This window comes from Danio aesculapii, chromosome 4 (assembly GCF_903798145.1).
Source record: "Danio aesculapii chromosome 4, fDanAes4.1, whole genome shotgun sequence".
NCBI lineage: Eukaryota > Metazoa > Chordata > Actinopteri > Cypriniformes > Danionidae > Danio > Danio aesculapii.
Window position 1 is genome coordinate 43,772,695 of NC_079438.1, and position 24,028 is coordinate 43,796,722.

Genomic DNA, 24,028 nt, shown 5'->3' on the forward strand with positions numbered 1-24,028 from the left:
TTAGCTGCAACCCATCACTTGGAAACACCCACTGCGCCACCACGCTGCCCGATAATTGTATATACAGTAAACAATTAGATTAAACAATAAAATTATTACAATTGCCTTCTTGAAATTGCGAACTGGATAGATAACTTGTAAATTTTACCAACACACACATTAAAAAAAAATGTCCACTAGGCATGGGACGATAATGGGACAGGTTTCAAGGTTTACTTCTGTTATACCATTTCAATGTATATGTAAGTTGTATTTTTATGTATGTAATGTTGTTTTGTTGTCAAATATTACTGTTCAGCTCACGATTCAGCAAACATCTGAAAAACAAATTACTTATACACCAACATCCTATAGAGCTGAACAGTGCAGTGGCTTACTTTATAGCCACAGAAATGGAACATAAGATGTCTTTTAAGTTGTAAAGAAATCTGTGTTTTTTAAACTAATGAAGATGGCATACAGTAAGTCAAAGATTTATTTTAATCACTTAATCGCTTGACATGTTTACTGTTCCAAAGATGCTTCTTAAAATGAAACATAATGTGTTTAATGGGGGAAAAGGTAGCTGTTTTTGTTTTAAATATTTTATTTAACGTTTTCACATTTTAAAGAACAAACCCCAAATCACCCCCATGTCAGCAAATAATAATAAATAAAATGTAAATATATGTATAATATATGCATAATATGTAAAATATAAATGCATATATGCACATGTCCATCAACAACTGTACAGATACTTAATCATATTCCTCCATGAATAATCTATACCTGCAATGTACGTTACATATTAAGCATATATACATATGTGCCAATATACATCATTAATAAAAATCATAAAAAAAGAAATATGAATACCTATACATACCCAATTATAAAAATTTGTATCTTCCACACCACTCAGTTTTAATTGGTCAGTCTCCAGACATTCAAAAAAGGGCTTCCAAAGTTTTGAAAATTTCTTTGGTCTACCTGGTCTATCTCATATCTAATCTTTTCCATGTGGAATACATTACAAAACAACAATGTTGTACATTACAACTACAAAATGTAAGCCATGTCTCAAATTTAGGTGTACACTCTTTGTTCCACATCAACAATATTACCTTTTTTGCCATAGTTATTCCCTATTGAACTGTCTGGATTTTATCCAAACTACAGTTTTCAAATGAAGGAGCACAACCTAATATTGCAATAAGAGGGTCATACCCAGACATTTAAAAAGATCATTTTAGAGCAGTAATCACAATACCGTGATACCGTGATATTTTATTACAAGGTTATCATACCAGCAGAGTCTTATACCGGCCCATGTCTAAAGCCTACATATGATTTGAGACTGGACTTGTTGCTGTTATATTGAGCCTGTCATCATATCAGTTTTCTGCTTTAGTAACTTTAGAGAAATGTGCATTTCTGACATCAGCCCTCAACGTGTCCTTTTATCAAACAGCATAATGCTAGCAGTCTTTAGAAAATGCAGCCGGTCACTGCATTTCATCCGTGTCTTGACTTTTCCGAGCCGTGATCTTCCTCGCTCCCACCTCCACATAATTAAGCACATCTAATATGTATGGAAACAGCGGCTCTGAAAAGCTGTCAGCTCAAATACGTGTGCCCTCTCGGTCCTTAATAGTGGTGTTACCTGCAGAGTCTGTGGGCTGGAGCTGACACTACGAACCGGCTCCACTTTCAGAAGGGGAAAAAAGAGACGACCGCCTGCATCGCACATAACGAGACAGCTCCCTGTTAATGAGACACAGATCTGCTTAATGAGCTCTACCATGGAGGCTCACACACACTTTTTTTTTGGTACATCCGTCTATCTATAACTCCCTACATCTCAATATGTCTCATGGTTTTTTTCTCCCATGTGTGTATTTTTTTTCTTGCTGTAATGATGACAGAAACACTTTTGTGATTATATATAAATATAGTGTTGGTGTTAAAAATCCCAGAATGCATATGTTGTGCTTTTGAGAAACAGTGAACTCATAGTTTACAGCCCACCGTCGTTCAAACTTGGACAACTTTCTCTCTAAAACTTTTTGGATTCAATTTCTTTCTGTGTGTATATACAGTGCTCAGCATATATGAGTACACCCCCCACAAATCTCTCATTTAAATGAATATTTTCTTTGCTTAACAGTATTATATTTGGGCATTAGTTTAGTCAGTACTGAAGCCAAATCTGGAGCTTATCTAACAAAATTACTTACAATAATAATTCAAAATTAATAGCCCAAATTTATATATCAGGGAAAAATTTTAAATAGCATTTTCAAAAAATCAAGAGAAACAAAAAATATATACAATTTTGTTGAAATGTAGTTTGTGTTTTTAAATTTTTTTTTGCAATATTTTGAATGAATATAAATGTATTATCTTTCCATTTCTAAAGATCTTCTGTGACTAAAATATTATTTTAATAAATCGGTTTTATTCAAATGCACCAATATGTATTATCCATATTCACTGAGAAATGGATAAAAATATTCATTATCAAAATGGGGTGTACTCGTATATGCTGAGCGCTGTACATATTGAAGTTGGGCATGTATGTGTGTGTGTGTGTGCATATATGATGTGCATATATATATATATATATATATATATATATATATATATATATATATATATATATATATATATATATATATATATATATATATAGATAGATAGATAGATAGATAGATAGATAGATAGATAGATAGATAGATAGATAGATAGATAGATAGATAGATAGATAGATTTATATTTTCATATATATATATATATATATATATATATATATATATATATATATATATATATATATATATATATATATATATATATATATATATATATATATATATATATATATATATATATATATATATATCTATATATATATATATATATATTTATAGATAGATAGATAGATTTATATATATATATATATATATATATATATATATATATATATATATATATATATTTATAGATAGATAGATAGATAGATAGATAGATAGATTTATATATATATATATATATATATATATATATATATATATATATATATATATATTCCCAGTGTTGGGTTGCGGCGGAAAAGAAAATGAATGAATGAACCAAAACTTTTCTTCAGCAGACATGTCATAGTCTAATATACCTAATTTTCATCATATCTCTTAATTTTAATAACAAAAAATGTGCAGTTCCTCCAGAAATGAAAACTGCATAACCTTTTCAGCTCTCCTTGTTAACTTTTTGTGTGTGTAAAGTCAAACTGTCCTTGTACAAACTTTGTAGCTACATATTAAAATGACCACACGGAAACATTAAGCCTCATCTAAATGTAACGCTCTGACATTTTACCAATGACTCACTCTTTAAATTGTGTCTCTTTGTCACAGCTCTTCTAGCCTTAAGAGGCTCTGCTCATCGTCTGAGGTCAAAGGCTGTGACCTTAATGAGGGACATTGATTATGTACACCCACGAGTGGAGGTATTAAGAGATGCTGTGGATGATCGAGTCCACCACTAAATCACGGCGAGTCTCTGCGCGTGCTGATTAGACAGTAGTTAAGGTTGATCCTCCTACACGTTCTCCGCGTTGCATGAATATTCATACGCAGGGCCCACACACCGGTTTCCATTACGCTCTAATTACCTGCGCACAAATCCTTCTTTGTCTCAGCCATACATAAACATACTTTTCTCTTTCCGTTACATATTAAGCATCTCCTTGAAGATCACCGTCGAGTTCAGAATGTAAAAAAAAACAGAGGAAGCTGTCTGCATATGATGCGCCATAATGAAATGATCTTTTAGCCTGTCGCTGTTTCATGAAAACTTCTACGAAGACGGAAGTTTAATGCAAGGAGATTGGTATGCTTGTTTGATATGCACAAGTAGAGGTGGGACTAAATTGTACACTGTAAAAAATGCCTTGAACTTTTTTACTTGGAATCAAATGAACTTTTTAGTCATCTCAACATACATTAGTAAAACTAAAATGAGACTAAAAATATTAAGTTAAACTTTGGTTAATGTAATATTTAAAACCTGATAACATAAAATAACATATTTTTTTTTTGTCTTGATTTTTTTGTCATACATTATTACAGTGTAATATATTCATGATTTCCCGACATATTTTGGCTGCAAGTATATACTAGTAGCCTGCTTTACATCCTAACATGAAGCAATTCTTTTCAAAGGTTGCAAAATTTGTCAAGTTGTTCGATCAAGATCCTCCCAGATCACCCCATTCGAATGTTATTACTCGATGTATGGGCGTTATCAGGAATTATCGGCTGTTACATACTACTAGTAGGCTCAGAAGGCTGTAATCATGCATCCACTTGTACTGTACTACATTGTTACTATCAAATAGATGTACTAAATGAAATGCATAATGTAATGCTTATTTACAATAAGGTTTCATTAGTTAATGTATTTACTAACATGAACTAATAATGAACAATACTTGTAGAGCATTTATTAATCATAGTTCAGCATTTACTAATGCATATTTAACTTCCGAATCCATGCTTGTTTACATTAGTTAATGCACCATTAGTTAACATGAACTAACAGTTAATAACTTTATTTGATAACACTATTTGGCAACACAATGATTTAGGTCACCATTCATGCTATTAACTACTTATTACCTGCCTAATATTAAGATAGTAACTGTTCATTAGTAGTTATAAAGTATGATCTTATTCTGCATCCATAATCCTATCCTAAACCTAAACCCAACTTCTACCTTTCTAACTAGTAATAAACCGCTATTAGTAGTTTTTTAAGCTAGTAGTTGTAGTTTTTGGCTTGTTACTACCGTGAATTGTGACCTAAGCTAAAGTGTTACCCTTAACTAATGTTACCTAACATGAACAAATACTGTACCTAACATGAACAAATAAATGTGATCTTTATTGTTTGTTCATGTTAGTAAATGCATAACTAATACAACCTTATTGTAAAGCGTTACCAATGCTTTTTGGACTTATTTTCAGATACATCATGACATACAATATCATGAATAATTTTTTCTTGCGATATATGTCGTATATCACAAAATCACTGGTGCTGTGACATCATTATTATTGTCAAAATACGAGCATTGAATCATAAGTTAAAGTCAAGCTGTGATTTCCAGCTTTGCACGAGGGTCTCTTCATATATATATATAAATGTCCGTGTGTGTCTGTGGAGGGATGTTGAGCCTCGTTTGTGTTGGATCGTGAGCAATGTGTAATGGTTTAGATTAGCCCCTCCTCTTCTCAGGTCTGGAGATTAATGAAACGTCTTATGAGACACGCAATTTGTCTCTGTCTGTTATCTCTGCCCAGAAGCTACTTTTTAACATTTCTGCCGAGGATGATGGAGGGAGCGAATGAGAGAGAGAGAGAGAGAGAGAGAGCGCTGTATCCGAATATGATGAGTTTTTCATCTTTAAGCATGTCTGTTCTCATTCAGGAGTGACACGGGCACCCGGACGGTTAATGCCGTTCTGGAGTTTTCGGTGACCTCCTGCGAAAACCCCCTGAAGACTCTGGAATGGGTTTTAACAGACGAGCTGGTTATCCTTTGAATCCACAGAACTCCTTCCTTTATCCTTTTTAAATATTAAAGCCCAGTTTAAATTAATGAATTATAGGAAACCTAGAGCGTGAATAAATGTGTGACACTGAAGAAAAGTCGTTAGCCTGATGGAGGAGAAGTGTGTGTGGACAAAATTTATTTGAATTATTTTTAGTCTTAAAGTGGGTCATAAATGCGCATACAATTGTTTACACTTAAATATACAGTAAAATTGAGAGCTTACATAAAATCAAAAATGTACTTGTAAGTCTAATATAATAAATATTAATTATTATGTTAAATGAATTGTAAAATTATTATTGCTGCTGTTGTTGTTGTTGTTATTATTATTTACTAATTTAAGAAAAATTATTATTGTAGAAGAACATTGCTTGAAATGTAACATAAAATTACACTTTTTTTTTTTCTTTTTTTTCTTTTTTTTACATTTTAACTCTTCCCCCCTCCCTCCCCAAAACATCCAAATTCAGTGTAAAAAATAAATCCGTAAAATTTACGGTAAAAAAAACCCGGCAGCTGTGTTTGCCAGTATTGTACCGTTAGAAATACGGTACAAATCGTAAAAGTAATTTCTTATTTTTACAGTAAACTTTTTACAGTATTTCATTATTCTATAGATGTAATATGTCTGTATTTTGAATTACCAACATCTACACATCTTTTGTTATACAATTAGACACGTTAGCACAGCCATATGGAGGGGGTGATGAGAAAGTTACTTAATGAACTAATGCTCCTCACAAACATCTTTTCCTACAAGCAGAAAAGTGTATCAGTGTATAGAACATTGTCATTAACTCAGCTACTAAACACCAGTATGGTAACACGCATAAAATTAAAGTCATGAAATAAACATTGTTTATCAACATTAGATGTAGCATAAATCTCTAATGTACATCACTGATGGGGAAACAACTAAAAAGATCCATAGTAATGTCAAAAAATAGCATAAAATGGGATGTGCCATGCAGGGAAGTCTGGGAAAGTCAATTTACAGTTATTCGATGTTTATATTAAGGAAACATACTGTTAACCAGGTTATGGATTTTTACTTTAGCATTTTTACAGTTTTTTACCATTAAAATCACGGCCATTTTTTACAGTGTTGAACAGGTAAATGTATTGTAATGTGTCAGAAGGTCCATCCATTGACCCCTGGCTGAAAGATCTATGTTCTTCCAATAGAGTTCTATCAAACGCACATGTCAGTCATTTTAGTTTGATAACCTGGTAATGACAAACTTACAGGAAATAAATCCAAAGCACATATTTCAGGTGTAACTGGAATTGGATTTAAAATAATCGAGGAGAATAATGTCATTACATTTAGCCAGAAAATCTTAACCACCTCACATTCCAAGATACAATGAAAGAGTGTTCCTTTATGTTTTTTGACATTTGAAACGTATATCTAGGATGTTTGGGTTAAACTTGTTTAGTTTTTCAGTACGCATTGCCCAGTTATATTGGATCATTTTAAATTTAGTATTAATTGACAAGTTTTGGGCTTAAACACATATTTGGCTCCGTTCTAAATCTGTCAGGTCATATTGCAAATCTGTACACCAAAAATCTTTCTTGGATTCTTTAGAGCCATTGACCAATTTGCTATAAAACAATGAAATATAATTTGTCATAGGAATCTCATAAAAATAATTTTTTTCTAATTCAGTTTGTAGAGGTCTAGCTAGTGAGTAGGTTTGCTTGACATTAATATAGCTGCGAATTTGTAAGTATTTAAAAAAATGCATCGTTGAGATTTCAAAATTTTCATTAAGATCTTTAAAGGACATCAGTGTTTCTTCTTCTTCTTCTTCTTCTTCTTCTTCTTCTTCTTCTTCTTCTTCTAATAATATTATTATTATTATTATTATTATTATTATTATTATTATTATTATTATTATTATTATTATGTGAAAATTTAGACACAACTGAAACAACAACATTTAAGTTTTAGTTTTTCTTTTATATTTATATTAGGTATTTATCTATATCTATATATTTATGTTATTGTCTATATATATTTTATATTTTTATATTTTTCTTTTATATGCAATATATATGTGTGTATAAGTTTATTTAATAAAAAGCTTATCATACAATATTTATTATTATTTTTTGCCACAGAAACAGAATAAAACAATAAAATAATAAAATTAAAAATGGCTAAAATAAGATTTTAAATGTATGGGGGAAAAAAGGGTTATACAATATAAATTACATTTTGGTTTAGTAAAAAAAGTTAAATGAAATTTAAATATTCAGATATTTTAAGAAAATTGTATGTGTTAGAAAAACTATGTGTTAAGTAAAAACTTAAATTAAAATTCATAAATAAAAGTTAAATTCATTACAATAAACTTTAGTTGGGCTCGAGCTTTCATCTCAGTGCTTCTACATTGAAATAGAGTTTTTAAAACATTAAAGCCACTCTCAATCACTTTTCTATGCATTTGTTTACACATCATATATATCCAGGAACGAAAGATGCAGTACACTGGCAGTAGTTTAAAGTGATGTTTTAGAAGCAGCCGCCGGAAGGAGCAGTCAGTATGAGTTGCCATATGGTTCGGTTGCATAACAGTGTTCATTTTAGAGACAATTTGAGACTATAAAGGCAAGAGAGAGGAAACCTGTTGGGAGAAAAAAACACTTAAAGTTATCATTCACACCAACCTTCTTCAAGACTAATGAGAAATCTTCCTGTTGCTGTGACAATGCCGAAGAGAGAAGCAAAATTAATTGCGGACGTTGGCACGGCATTTATCAAACAGCAGGCTACTGTAATGGAGACAGGCAGACAGGTGCCGTCTAAACCTCAAACCCACCAGATACCAGCAAATAACAGATATGGCATGATTACAGCGATCCTTCACATCTGATCGCCAACTGCAGGCTTCTGTGTTTCTATATAAAATAGTCATTTATTTCAATATACAGTGAGGTCAATACGTATTTGATCACCCTGTGATTTTTCAATATCTCTTGCTTAGAAATCATGGAGGGGTCAGGAATTTTTAGTATAGGTGCATTTCCACTGTTAAAAAAATCATACAATATGATTTTCACAATTTATTTGTAAATTACGGTGTCAAATAAGCATTTGATCACTTGCTTTTCAGTCAGATTTTTGACCCTCAGAGACCTGTTATTTTGCTTTTAAATAGGGAGCTGAAACTCTGTGTTGCTCAGCGACAGCCACGAAACCTGACAGATCTAGAGAAGATCTGTATAGAGGAGTGGGCCAAAATCCCTCCTGCAGTGCGTACAAACCTGGTGAAGAACTACAGGAACCGTTTGACCTCTGTAATTGCAGGCAAAGGCTACTGTACCGAATATTAAACATTTTTGACTCAAGTGATCAAATGCGTATTTGACACAGTAATTTACAAATATATTGTTAAAAAAATCATATAATGTCATTTCACAGTGGAAGTGCACCTATACTGTAAATTCTAGAACCCTCCATGATTTCTAAGTAGGAGAGATAGTAGGAGAGCTCTTTCATGCAAATCACCTTCATTTGCAAATTTCTCCAGCACTGATGCAGTAGTTCTTCTAAAGTCAATCAGTAGAACAAATATTAGTTCTTGATGACTGCTGGGATAATGTATTATATATGCACTCTGTAAAATATTGTGGGTGTCATTTTAATAACTGTACAAAGTTTACAGTTGTTTGTTGAACAAAAAGGTTAGAATGTAAAAATCCTAATAGGTGCGTCCCAAATCGCATACTTTTGCACTAATCTACACCATTTTGTAGTATATAGTGCATTCTCGCGGAGAACTTTAAAAAGAATGAGTGCACTTTAAATACCGGGATGATGCACTTATTTAACCGTTAAAAAAGAAGTGTGGAATGCTGGACACTACATGCACTCAACGGCTACAGCTTTGCTTAAATAGGGAAAGGGGCGGAGCTGTTGAGCGCTGACCAAAGTTTATTTATATTGCATTGTGAAAGCAATATTAACCTACGAGAGTAATTATGCTGCCTCCTGATGGTGGATACGGTTTTACTCATGGCGGGTATTATTGGATAGTTTGGTAATTTATTTTACTAATATGTCAAACCTCATCAGTTATCAGTTTCCCACTGTTTGAGTTTCCGGTTAGTTAAAAAATATTAGGGTTCCATTTGGGATGACACAAAATTCTTATACAAAGCTGTTAAGTGTGTAAGTGTCGTACGGCCCTGTGAAAAGAGGCGGGATTAAGCAAGACGAGTAGACATTAAAAAACGAGCGTTTGGTCCATATTTTAAATTCCTGTCCAGAGAGGTCATGTTTTGGTCCTCGATTAGTCTCACGCAATCATGTGATGGGATTTCGCAGGTCAGAGGTCACCCAGCTTGAACTTTACAGCGCAGCGAAATGCGAAACTTGCCACACGATCTTACGTTTCCAGTCTGACGCATTCGCGTGCAAATGAATGAAAATTCTGTGGGGAGAAAAGTGCAGTGTGACCACAGCTTTACAACAGTTTGCTTATGTACCTCCCACTTGTTATGGGACCAAAAGTAATTTCTCGCTTTGCCTCATAACACAGAGACATCCTGAGGGATCCAAAATACCATCCTACCTCACCATATACACGTGTACAAAATTGCCTCAAAGAAACTTCAAGTGTGCAATAAAACATTCAACTTCATTTCTCACAGGGTTTTCCAGGGCTTTCAATGGCATGCAACCACAAAAGCCAACACTCTAGGATGACCATCTCGTGAAGCTCAGCGTCTAATGCAAGTGTGTTTGGTCTTGTGTTTCAGAGGATGAGTCTGAACTGAGGAGAAAGATCACAGAAGAGCTGCGGAAAGGCCTGGAGGAGGACAGAAGAAAGACGCAAGATGAACTCAACCAGTGGTGACTAACACACATTTACACTGTTTATATATATATATATATATATATATATATATATATATATATATATATATATATATATATATATATATAGTCATTAAACTGCTCAGATCAGTTCTACCTTGAGTGTCTGGTCAGAAAACAGTCAGAAAAACTTCTTGGTAATAATAATATTGACGATTTAAGTTATGAATGTGGCTCATATTGTATAATTTAGATAAGAGTGTTGAATAGGTTACCCTGATAAGTATTAGTCTTAAATAATAATCTTATATAATGATATATTATAACAAGATTTCCCTTTTTGGTGCCCACATCAACTTAAATTGACAAAAAAAGGGGTTGTATATGCAATATACAATATAGAAAGCACATCAATGCATATATATATATATATATATATATATATATATATATATATATATATATATATATATATATATATATATATATATATATATATATATATATATATATATATATATATATATATATATACATAGGGCTGTGCCGATAAACAATAATTTATCAAATCACGATAAAATTTGTCATAACGATGATATGCTGTGGACATTTTTACTTTACATATGCAACAACAGGAATCTATAGAGGTGTTGATATTAGACAGACCCCCTAGCTTTACACGACTTTTTTTCTCCCCCCCCCCCCCCCCACAATCCGTGTAATGTAATGTAATGATTGTGAGGGCGCAAGTGAGACGTCATTTTTCGAGAGACACTCAAATACATTAGTTGCTCTGCGTTTGCAACGTCTATAAGTTATGTAAAACAATTCATTGCAAACTGAAATAATACAATTTGATTATACGGTTTGCAATTTGATGTTTTATGAGATTATTTAAATTTTTTGTGATTTATTATGCGTTTTAATTAAGAATTTAGCTTTTTGTAGATTTTTACATTAGACTCAGCGATTGTTTGATTAGAGATCTGTGTCACCAAGTATTGTTTAGCAAGTTCGATTCACTTTCCCACCAGCAGTATTTGCTGTTAAACTTTTGTTTATTTTAATGATGACTATTTTTACTATTTTTAATATATATATTTTAAGATATTTTTGTAACTGTTTGTTTTTAGAAAATGAAATAAGTATATTTTTGTTTGTGTCTCGTATATATGCTGTCAGTTACAGTTCTTTAGAATATTCTGTTTTATATTGTTTATTACAAGTATAAATAATTCAGAGCTATGTGTAAACTGTTTTTGTTAATAAACAATTCTTTAAAATGTTATTTAATGAAGCAGCTAATCTTTGTGGCTTCAGTTGTTGTTGGGATACTCTTTTAAAGCTGGAAGCATTAACAACTTATATTGAAATTTATATCGTTGTCGTTCAATATGGAAAAGAGTTATTGAGATTGCATTTTTGCCATATCACACAGCCCTAACATGTTTTCATGGTTCATGAAATGTTCAACTAAACGAAACAAAACTTCTCTTTGATTAATGCATCATATGCACCTGAACAAAAGCAAATTTCTAAGAAATCTCTAAAAGACCCTATAGCTCTAGATCAGGTGAACTACAGGAGTGCACTGCACACTAATTTTAGCATTTCAGAACAAATTTGTGTTCTCATTCAAGGTTTTCTATTTTTTTTTATTTTCAATGAGTTCAAACATGTTCAATTGAAACATGTTAAGTTTATGAGTCGAGGTACAAACTCTTATTTAATTGGAAGCTGTGTCCCTAATGAAAATTTTGCCTTATCAACAGTCAAACTGGGACACACACCTGTCTGTGCTTTGTCTGGATCCATTTGCCTCTTTTCCTCAGCACATCACACTCACTTTTTTTCCCTTCTTTCTTTCTTTTTTTTGTGAAAGCAATTAATCATGCATGAAAGTGAGGCACTTGGAGTCATGGTGGAGTTAATTTCTTCATATGTGATGATTTATTATCTTCCCGCCGGTGAGGGCTTAGTCTTTTTTTATTTTTGTCTTGTTCTTGGTCTATGAGTAGGTGACTGTCCTGTAAAGTTCAGCTGGCCTATAATATCTCTAGATTATCTCCAGTCGTCACTTCCCAGTATTTTTAGCCAGACCGCCACTCTTTGCTTATATAAAGTGCAAGTTTCTTAATGACTCACTTCATTTTGTTCATCTAAAGCTTGCGATGGATGTGCCAGGGTTGAGTTTCACGTCCTTGTCAAAGCCGGCATACCTCTTATACTGTTATTCTCAACAAGGCCAACACTCTGACCTGCAGAAATTGCTATTGACAGGAAGTTTATTTTCTGTCGGCCATAAAAGTAAATTTAAGGGCAGGGTGTGTTGTTTTACAGCATTGTTGTTGAGGCAACTGAAGGAAAGTGCTCCATCCCATTCGCCCCGGCACGCCATTAAGGGAAAGTAGGGGCTTTATTGACCATGATGTCATGCTTGGAAGGACAGAATCAATATTGTCCTTAATGTTGTCTTCCATTTAGCTTTCTCCAACTCCCATTTCTTCTTTCATTCTTTTTCCCCCTTCTTCCCTAGACTGTGTTGTGTTTTAAAAGTGGCTGTATGAGGTTGCAGGATTGAATTGAATGAAATTAGCCTCTGGCTTTGGGTTTGAAGACCTTTATATTGGCAATCTCAAACCTCACCTTCAGGTGGACCATTGTTTGTACGTTTTTTTTCATTGTTTTGTTTTTTCTTTGCTGATTCAGTCAGTTAGAATGGCAAGCAGCTGGTTCTAGTGTCCTTCATGTTTTTTTTGTGTGTGTTTTGTGTTGGTCTTTTGTTTGAGTTGGTTTGTTTTGTTTTGTTTGGTGTGCATTTTGTTTTAGCTTCGAGTGTATTATTTGTTTGCATTTGTATTTATTTATCTTTATTTATCTCTTTCCCAATTCAGATGTATAAACAATGGGTTAACTGAATTGGAGTCTGTTCTTTGTACCTCGCTTAAATGATCAAAGATGATTTGACAGATCCTGGATCTTTTAATCTTGATAACTGATCTCTGGCTAATTTGGTTCTTCAAACAAGTTCGCGAATCAGATTAAAATGTCTGGATAAACTGATATGAGACTGCTGCGTGTGTTGTGAAGTTCAGATCTATTGATCCTCGAAACCATGATCAGAAACCCAACGATTGGCTGACGGCACAGCAGCGTAATGACATCATCTCATTAATATTCAATTATTCATATGAGCAAAACTACATAAAATTTGTAGTAAACTGTTTCTTAAATATTATACGATTATATTATATTATATTATGACAACTTTCCACCTTTGTTGTGAGCTGTAGCTGTTATACTCATGTGTCAAGTGTATTTAGCAATTTGTTTAGTTTTACATTTAGAGTGGATTTTTTTATAGTAGCCTGGCCTATTCAAGTTTTTTAGCGAAAGGAATAACTGACTGTGTAAATAAGTTTTTCATCAAAAAAGCATTTTGATATCGGTAAAGGTGTCTGCAACTTCTGCGAAGCATCAAATCACTGGAATATTAGCTGTAAAAAAATGTGCATGACTGCATAAAATATTTGTATTTTTTTAAAACTATTTTACTACTACTATAACTACTACTGCAAGAAAATATCAGCATTTGGTACATACTTCCAGTATTACCTTGGCTTGAAAGACCTGATCTAATCCTGTTTATATGAAATAACCTGCTCCGGAGCAGGTTTGATCTACCTGAACTGTTGCTATGACAACAACTCTCGCATGAGTTTTGAAGAATGAAATGATCCTGGATTGTGTCAAATCATCAATAACCAAATCCAGTTAATTGAGTAACCCATGTATGAAGAACGGACCCTTGGTGTCTCTTATTTTGTTTTAATATTTATTTTGTTTTATTTTTTATATCAAGTGAAATTCTTGTTTTTCCAAGTTCCTTTTTTTAAAAAACTAGCATCACAGGTAGGCTGTATCAGTTAAATTAGGAGTATGATGCCTCAAATGCCATTTAGAGGAACAGATTTCCGGAGATGAATCCGTTGGTAAATTTGTCAGTCCTTGCTACCTTAATTTAGTAGTGACCTTTAATCTAGCTGCTTCCTCCAGGGTGGTTGGTAGTTTATTGGACACGCATATAAGGTGTGACTATATGTAAAGTACACATTCCTTCACTTCTTTCGCAATCTGTCTTTCTGCCCTATTTTTCTCAGTCTGGCTTTGCTTGGTGTATAGGACCAGTAATGACCCTAACACACACATTCAGTATTCATCCATTTAAAGTTATTCTTTTAATTTAAATAAATATGATTTCTTAAATATAGGTTCTGTAGCCAATTGAAAAAAACAAAAGATATTGATTTAAAAGGGCAAATAATATTGACCTTAAAATATTTTTTATTAAATTAAAAAATCTAAATATAAAACGAGTAATACTTTCTCCAGAAGAAAAAATATTACAAGAAATACTATGAAAATGTCCTCGCTCCATTAAATATCACTTGAGAAATATCTGAAAAGTAATAAATATTTCAGAGGAGGGCTAATAATTTTTGTATGTTAAATACAGTACAGATTACTCCGAGAATCACTCATAAACACTTGTATTTTTTTATATATTAATAATAATAATCTAATTGGATTTAAAGGTTGTATAGATACACTGCAGTGCTTGTCCAGTGCATGTTTGTGTGTTTCTGCTGCAGAGGCCTGTGTGTATGAGGCCCTTTGCGGGCTTTTCTAATGGGAGATTTGCAGCAGGCAGTGGAGCAGAACCGTTCTGCAGATCAAAAGCACAGACTGGGTCTGGCTGACCTGCACAGTGCTACATCAGCAAAAAGAGCTCTGGCTCTCGAACACAGAGACTTGCTCAAGATTGCACACAGTCCTCAGGGACACTGACTGAGCGAAGCTGCATCTTAGGGCACGAACCCGTTCTCAGAACCCTGACCTCACCTCAACACAACTCTTTCTCCCCTGCTCATTAATGGTCACTAGCGTTATGTACATATTCATGTACGGTACTGTGCAAAAGATTTATGGCATCATTAGATTTGTTGTTTTCGCAATGGTATAATGACCATATATAATTGTTTCTCGGTCTCTACCTGAGCAGTGAAATCAATTTTGGAAAGAAAAGCAGTGAAAGCAATAAATTAGATATAGATAAAAAAACAGATAAAAAAAAAAAAACAGAAAAAATAAATACATAAATCTGAAAATAAGATTAGAAATGTCTCCTCAAAAGAGTGTGCCGACTTTTGTCATTATAGATAAATGTGTGTGTATATATATATATATATATATATATATATATATATATATATATATATATATATATATATATAGTATATATATATATATATATAATATAATATTTAGTTTATTTATTTGTTTTGTCATTTATTTAATTTCCATTTGATTTATTTGGCCTTTTAAAATGATTTTTTAGGGATTATTCACCTTTATTGTGATAGGATAGTGATAAGATAGTGGAGGATAGAGAAGAAAGCATTGGGGGCAGAGATAGGGGAAGGATCGGTATAGGACCTTAAGCCGGGTATCGAACTCGGGTCTGCGTAAGCATGGTGCTATATGTCAACGCACCTAACCTAGGCTCTTGGCGCCGACTTTATTTGGTCTTTTATTAATTTAGTTATTTATTTTTATTCATAACCTTTTAATCTTTTGTTTTATTTATTTGTAGTGATTTATGTAAATATTTATATGTTTATTTAGCCAGTTACTTATTATTTTAGCTATTATATTTGCTGTTTGTTTTTGTTTGCTATTTTAGCCATTCATCAATATTTAGTCATTATTTTGATATTTGTTTAGCATGAAATGTTTTTTTGATCTGAAATCTATTAACTCATCAGTTCATAATTAATATATGCAACAGTTAATGGTACTGTTAACCTAAAAATGAAGAACAAGATCAATTTACAATAGGGTATGCAGAAGGACTTTTAATTTGTCTGTAACCTAAGTCAAGCGCTTCTGGTGAATTGTACGCTGTTATAAAATCGGCGAGTTTAGGGTCTGTTTTCTTTAAAAAAATCAACGATTTCCACTGGCTGAGTGATTTTCGATATATAAAGTGGCTCTCAGAATGTACATGATGCACGGCATTAAATAAAATTTTTCCCCGCCATGTCTTTAAAATATGAACATTTATTTTACCCCAGTATATTCAATGGAGCTTCTGCACTAGCTTGCTAATCCTGACGGGCACGTGCATCTAAACAGCTTTTCATCTCGCTTTACACTTAAACAACTAAAAGAATGCTGAAGTCTATTTAACTGGTTATATTTTTATTACATTACAACATCGATGCTGTAAAAGGAACCGTATAAAATGGAAAAAAAGTCACATTAACTGTTCACCGAAAGTTTATCAGTATTGGAAGAAACACTAGCTCTGCATATACCCTGTTCTATAAGCTGTTGAGATGTTGTTTTTCCAAAAAGACCATTAACTAATCACAAATGTAGTCTGAACTCATACGTTCTCAGAAGTGAAATACATATCTTATAAATATAAACATGAACGGGAGCAAGTGTAAATGTCTAGATTGTCAATGAACATTAGTGGATTTCATCTTTGAGTAGTTCTAATGACAACATATGATACTTTTATGGTAATTTTGTAGTTATTTTGCAGCTTGATAGCCCTCTTTCCCTCAAGTTATGTTAACGCAAGTGGTCGTTTCATAAAAGAAAAACATCCAAACATGAATGTAACTGCCCGATGTCACAGTGTGCATGTTTTTCTGTACTATCCTTTAATACATGCATATTAATATATGCATTAGAGCATGCACGAGGCTACAGACCTGCATGTTACATTCGCTCATTGTCAAAATCCACCCTGCAGCTCTTGCACACTATCATTTCACAGCTGAAATGCAGGCGTATGTTGGCTCTCCCCAGAGGCATGCTGGGTGCCTGAGTGTTTGTTTTCATTTCATCCATGTCACTGTGTGACTTAATTATCATTTGCTTTATGTATTCCCCTCGTTTCTCCTCCAACTTCAGGATGGGCTTTTTTGTTGAAAATGATCTAACAAAAACAATCGGCAGCCAAAAGCTCCAACACTACAACATTTTGTTTTGATCTGTTTATTTAATTGTTTAGCCATTTATTGATGAATGAATTTAGCCATTTAAACTTTTATTTATTTAGCAATTTGTCTATTTTAATTAGTTTGTTTAGCATTTAACTTGCTGTTTAATGTGTTTTGACACATTTAGTTTGGCATTTATTTGGTTTTTATATATTTTTCTATTTATTTAGCCATATTTCCTTAATATTTTGTTTTTAATCTAATTAGTTTTTTGTTTGTTCATTTGTTTGTTCAGTAATTTTTATTTTATTTTATTTTATTTTATTTTATTTTATTTTATTTTATTTTATTTTATTTTATTTTATTTTATTTTATTTTATTTTATTTTATTTTATTTTATTTTATTTTATTTTATTTTATTTTATTTTATTTTATAGCCAGATTTTAAACATATTTAAAGCCATATATTTTCTTTATTTATTCGTCTCATGTTCTCATTTCCAACTTTAGCACAAGCTTTTCATATCTGTTGGAAATGATCTAACAAAGATTGTAATTTCACCCAAACCCCCCCTCCAAAAAAAACAAGTTCTAGCATTGAATCCATCAGCCAAAAGCGCCACCACTGCCCAAGACAAATTATGTAATTAAAGTGTTTGTTTTCATTTCATCCATGTCACTGTGACTTAATTACCATTTGCTTTATTTATTCCCCTCGTTTCTCCTCCAACTTCAGGATGGGCTTCTCATATTTGCTGAAAATGATCTTACAAAAAGAATCGGCAGCCAAAAGCTCCAACACTACAACATTTGTTTTGATCTGTTTATTTAAATGTTTAGCCATTTATTGATGAATGAATTTAGCCATTTAAACTTTTATTTATTTAGCACTTTGTCTATTTTACATGGTTTGTTTGGCATTTAACTTGTTATTTAATGTGTTTTGACACATTTAGTTTGGCATTTATATGGTTATTTATACATTTTTCTATTCATTTAGCCATATTTTCTTATTTTTTTGTTCTTAATCCAATTAGTTTTTTGTTTGTTTGTTCATTTGTTTGTTCAGTGAATTTTTTAGCAACTTTATTTGAGCAATTTTGTAAACCATTTATTTATTTTATTTTATAGCCAGATTTAAACGCATCTAAAGGCATTTATTTTCTTTATTTATTCCTATAATTTTCTCATCTCCAACTTCATATCTGTTGAAAATGATCTAACATAGATTGTAATTTCACACAAAAAATAAAAAAGCAAGTTCTAGCACTAAATCCATCAGCCAAAAGCTCCACCACTGCCCAAGACAAATTATGTAATTAAAGCTACAGGCATGCGGCTTTGCGTTTATTCATTATTTGACAATTACAACATCAGTCTTTTAGTCTGTTCCTCGGGGAGCAAATCCCCCCCACACTAGTGAGAGCTGTAAAGGAACAGCCGTTCAACGGGCATCATGAAATATTCAAAGGCTGCATTCTTGCACATTATTTTGCCTCATTAATAATGCATGGCGGTTTTAAATGCTGTCGCAGAGGGAAACATTCTATAACTTTTGCACAGGCGTGTCAGAACGCGTTTTGTCTGGAATAAGTGGCGAGTTGAATTACCGGAGAGGGCAAGCAGATGGTGGGACAGCAGAGGTGGAGTGAGATCGACTCCTACAGGTGTACAGAGGTGCACGGCTTGAAGATAAATGGTATCTTATGTGAAATCAGCAACCTCGAAAAAATCGGCAGGCTTTTTGCTTTTTATAAATTGCTTAATTTGTTTTGTTTATTTTGTGTTAATTTGAATTAACCTTTAATTAGATTATTGTAATATTGTAATATTTAATTTTGTGTAATTTGCATATTTTGTGTTTATTTTACAGTAACACAAGATATATATATTGTTATTATTATTATTACTTGTTTTTTGTGCAAATATGCTTAAAATGTGTTTGCATTTGTGTTTAAAATGTTCATTTTATTATATTTAATTTAATTTAGTTTTTTGGTTTGTTTTATTTTGTTTTGTGTTTTGTTTTGAAATTTGTTTTGCGTTTCATTTTGCATTCCGTTTCGTTTTGTGTTTTGTTTCGTGTTTAGTTTTGCGTTCCGATTCGTTTTGCATTCTGTTTTGTTTTGTGTTTTTTATTTCGTTACTTTTTTGTTTTATTTTGTGTTTCTTGTTTAGTTTTTTCGTTTTGTTTCATTTCATGTTCATTTTATCTTGTGTTTTCTGTTTTGTTTTGTGATTAGTTTTTTGTTTTGTTTTTTCGTTTTGCGTTCCGTTTCGTTTTGCATTTCATTTTGTTCTGTTTTGTGTTTTTTGTTTCGTTTCAGGTTTTTTGTTTTGTTTCATGTTTTCTGTTTTGTTTCGTGTTTAGTTTTGTGTTTAGTTTTCTTTTGCGTTTCATTTTGCGTTCAGTTTTAATTTGTGTTTTTTGTTTTGTTTAATTTTTTTGTTTCGTTTTGTGTTTTTTTGTTTAGTTCCATGTTTAGTTTTTTTTTTTTTTTTGTCATTTCATTTCTGGTTTTATATTTTACAAATATTGTTTGTCTAAGAGATGACAAATTGTAGCAGTTGCTGTTAAATAAAAGCCAGCATCAAAGCAAAAGGTTGACATTCTCATCTATATTAAGATGAAACTTTAGTTTTTTTGCTCATTGATACTGACTGACTGTGTAACCGAATAACATCAAATAGCCATACGACTCTGAAGATAACTCAGGTACTTTTTGGCTGACATTATCAAAGCATGCTTTATTTATAATGATAGACAGAGTGAAATAGGTTTTTGAAATAAAGCTTAAATTATTTAGAAAATTTTGGTTTGCCGTTATTTGATTTTAAGGTCACGGTCTCTTCTGAATGGTCTTTTTCATTGGAAGTTGCTCGGTATATTTGAAAGCTTGAACATGGTTTTTTCCATCTAAACTGAGTACTGTCTCTGAATCATGATGTAGTATAGCAATAGCAAGGTTGTCTGTGTAATAATCATAGATTTAGAAGTAAATGGAAGTATTATTTTGCATTGTGGTTATATGTGCAGCATTTTTATGTTTAAATTTATTTTTTTTTTTGTTTAGATGAGCATAATTGGTTTTGAGTGGCCTGTGTTTTTGCCCTGCAAACGACACCATTGTGCTCACTTGACGCTTTTGGCCTATTTTTAGTTGTGGAAGATGGAGTAAACACGAGGGAAGTAATGATGGATGTGTTGTGCTGATATGTGTCCAGTTCAGTAGACTGAGACTGGACATGGCTGGAGTCGCTCGCACTTCTCTCAGGAGAGCAAAATGCTCAATGATGTGTGGATTCAGAAACACGGGAACACAACAAGATGACACCAAATATTAATTTTACTATCTTTTCTTGTTCTTGTTTGGTTGCAAGTAAAAAATGTGCACCCAAAACTCAGAAGTCAGAGTTTGCCATTGCTTTATGGCATATTCCACGACTTTTGTAGACGCTTTTTGAAATACGATAGATGCAAAATTCAAAACTACTTTTATTATCATTATTACTTGTGGGTTTATTTTCTGTATGTATTGATAAGAAAATGTTTTAAAAGTATTTTGTCGGATATCTTATAAACTATAATACAAATATATAAGAATATAATTTAAGTATAGATTTAATTTGTTACACTTGTATATATTAATGCTGACTGGGAATTATTTTATTCCAATTTAAACATTTTAGTAACATTTTTATTATTTTTATATATTATTATTACATATTTTTTTTATAAATATTATTTGTGTATTTTGAATATTTGTTTTTGTAAAATGCTTATATATATATATTGTGTCGCCTCAGTATTGGTTTGTTGTTTATTTCTCCAACTTTTGTTAAACTTGCAGCAAATCTTTGGAAATCTTACATGCTTGTTTGTATCTGTTTCAGTAGCGCTATAATTACACCCTCCCTTACTGGCCTTTTTTGACTTCTTTGGGTTCTTGTTTAACGTGGCTGCTGTTTGACTGAAAACACAGCATCGCAGATTACAGTTTGTGTCTTGCCTGAGTTTACTTTTCAAATCAAACCTCCTGCTTGATGCAGCAGCCGGGGGTTGCTAGGCAACTGTGAGAGCCGGGTGACAGCTCATAAAGTCTCTCAGCATTCTGGCTCCAAATTCCAGGATTATCATGAAAACATCAAAGAATTATTACCTCCACACACCTATTAGGCAACTTCAAATGAGGAAACATAGTCAAAACCATGCTTGATTTATGAAAGCTTTGAGGCTGGTACCTTTTGGTCTTTCATTTTTAAATTTTTTTTTTAAACCATATTTCTCCCAAAATACAAGCGGTTGCTATGTGTGGCCTGCTACATAAAAAAATGAACTACTTTTGTAATCTTATTCTTAAGATATTTGAAGTTTAAAATGTTTTCTTGTATTCTGAACTGCACTGAAATATGCAGCGTTGCTTGATGTTTAATAACCATAGACTGTAAAAAGTATGGATGTAGTATTCGTGACGTTACCCATAGGTTTCTAAAGTGCGCAAATGAAGCTACACGTGGGTGTGGCCAACCATCATCATTTTGTTCACTCTTCATTTGCGCCAAACGAGGGATACCAAAAAATGGCAAAGAGGCAGAGCATGAGCGGAGCTACAGATGCCTGCTAGCATTTTGCTTAGACTGGGTTTTCTTTGGGAGAAATGTGCTTGGTTGCACACTATACCAATACAGTGTTTAGACTTTTAAAAGCACTGTTGTAATACACTGAGCCACTAAGCATTCTTCTTATGGGGTTTTCCTACAGGAGGAAAACGCAAATTACATCCAAATACTACAAATATATTCTGTGTTAGTAAATGCAAGGCTATTTATGAAATCCTGGCATAACGCTGTTTGACAACGCTTCAGATGACTGTTCAATAACCTACAGCTAATCAATCTGTCAGGTTTTGGAGTGCATTCAAGTTCTAAAGGAAAGTATAAATGATAAATTATCTTAAATAAAACAAATACATTTATCATAAGTGGATAAGAATTTCACTCACCTGGGAAACTGAGGCCACTTGAATGGTTTGTGAGCACAATTAAGTGCACGCAGCATGCCATATCATCTGATAATTGTAAGAAATAATCCCAAAAGCCAATTGACTGTGTAAAGTTACATAAAACAAAACAAAAATATGAAATATATGCCGAGTTCAGCGGCTAATCAGCTGGAGTAAGCTGATGTGACGAGACGGCGAGCAGCGAGACCTAGCTGTCACTCAAGTGGCCACACCCTTAATTAGGCAGAATTAATATTACTCAATATAAATGAAATGGATGATTTCTAAAAAAAAAAATTCAGCCCCCCTCACAGTAAAATTAACTATATACATCAAAATTTCTCTTTGTATCAGGCTGTAAACACTTTTTTTTTCTGCTGTAAAGTGGGCCATTTTAACATTGGGTTCAATAGAAATGTGCTCTATTATGGAACCAGGCCTAGTGGAATTTTGATGAATTGCAGTTTCAGTTACTTCTGTATTAGCTTCACGAGGGAGAGCGGGATGTTGCTGCTTGTTAATATTGAACCCAATCTCACAAGGAAACGTAACTATTTTACATAAAAAAAATAACTTAGTCAAACAAATTCATTCAATTTTATTTATACCAAAATTTAACATTTTTTAAAAGGAGGCGTCCCCTAAACCCAAATGTCATTGGGGGATGAGCAAATATTACTAAAAATGTTTAAATAAAATTGTACATATTCATTAGAATTAGCCCCAAAATCAAAGTTTCGTATTGCTTGCGTTGGTAATAACAGTAATATAAACATTGTAAGCAATAAAACTAGTAGACAAGGGTGGGGCATATCAAGTAGCCCCTCCCCTTTTTAAAAGTAGCCAATAGCATTTAGCTTTTAACAGCTCAGCTAGTCAGAATCATTGGCTAAGCACTCTAATGGGTCTGATACATTTTTGGTCATCACTCAATAAAGCATACAGTATAATCTACTCAATTACATCTGAATAATTTATATATTTCAGTTGTGTCTTGTGGGGGAGGTACAATTCACATATTATAGAGCATTGTTTCTCAACCACGTTACTGGAGGACCACCAACACGGCATGTTTAGGATGTCTCCTTTTGTCTGTCACACTCATTACAGGTCTTTCAGTCTCTGCTTATGAGCGGATGATCTAAAACAGGTGTGTTTGGTTAAGAAGACATGGAAAATGTGCAAAGCTGGTGGTCCCCCAAGAATGGGGTTGAGAAACACTGCTATAGAGCATTTGATTGTCGGCCATATTGGCGTAAGTGGGAAATTGCAAGTTTTTATCTTCTAATAATAAATAACTTTTAAGACTAACATTTCGAAACTAGCTTGCACAAAAGAAGCTAATTTTGATTTCAGGGCTACTTTAGGTTTCAGCCAGAGAGAGAAAAAAAACACAATCATGCCAGTGTGCTGTTAAACACGCTAATTTATTTAAAAAGTTAAACATTAATATGAATATTAACTAATTAAGTGAAATAATGACATGTAGCCTTCAATTTCTTCTTAATTAAATTACCGGCATAGTCTTCAGTGCATGATTATTAGATACAATGCATTAATAGTGAGTGCTCTCTGGGTTTGACTGC

At 32.7% G+C, this 24,028-nt stretch overlaps 1 protein-coding gene across 2 annotated transcripts in view; it reads left to right on the top strand.

The window, feature by feature from the left end:
- The window catches only part of chchd3a (coiled-coil-helix-coiled-coil-helix domain containing 3a), a 94,956-nt gene that overhangs the window by 6,802 nt on the left and 64,126 nt on the right, over window positions 1–24,028 (top strand). For both annotated transcript variants that reach the window (XM_056455756.1, XM_056455757.1), the window contains exon 3: window positions 10,369–10,462. In XM_056455756.1, the coding sequence (XP_056311731.1) occupies window positions 10,369–10,462 (94 nt within the window). The remainder of the gene's footprint in view (window positions 1–10,368; window positions 10,463–24,028) is intronic.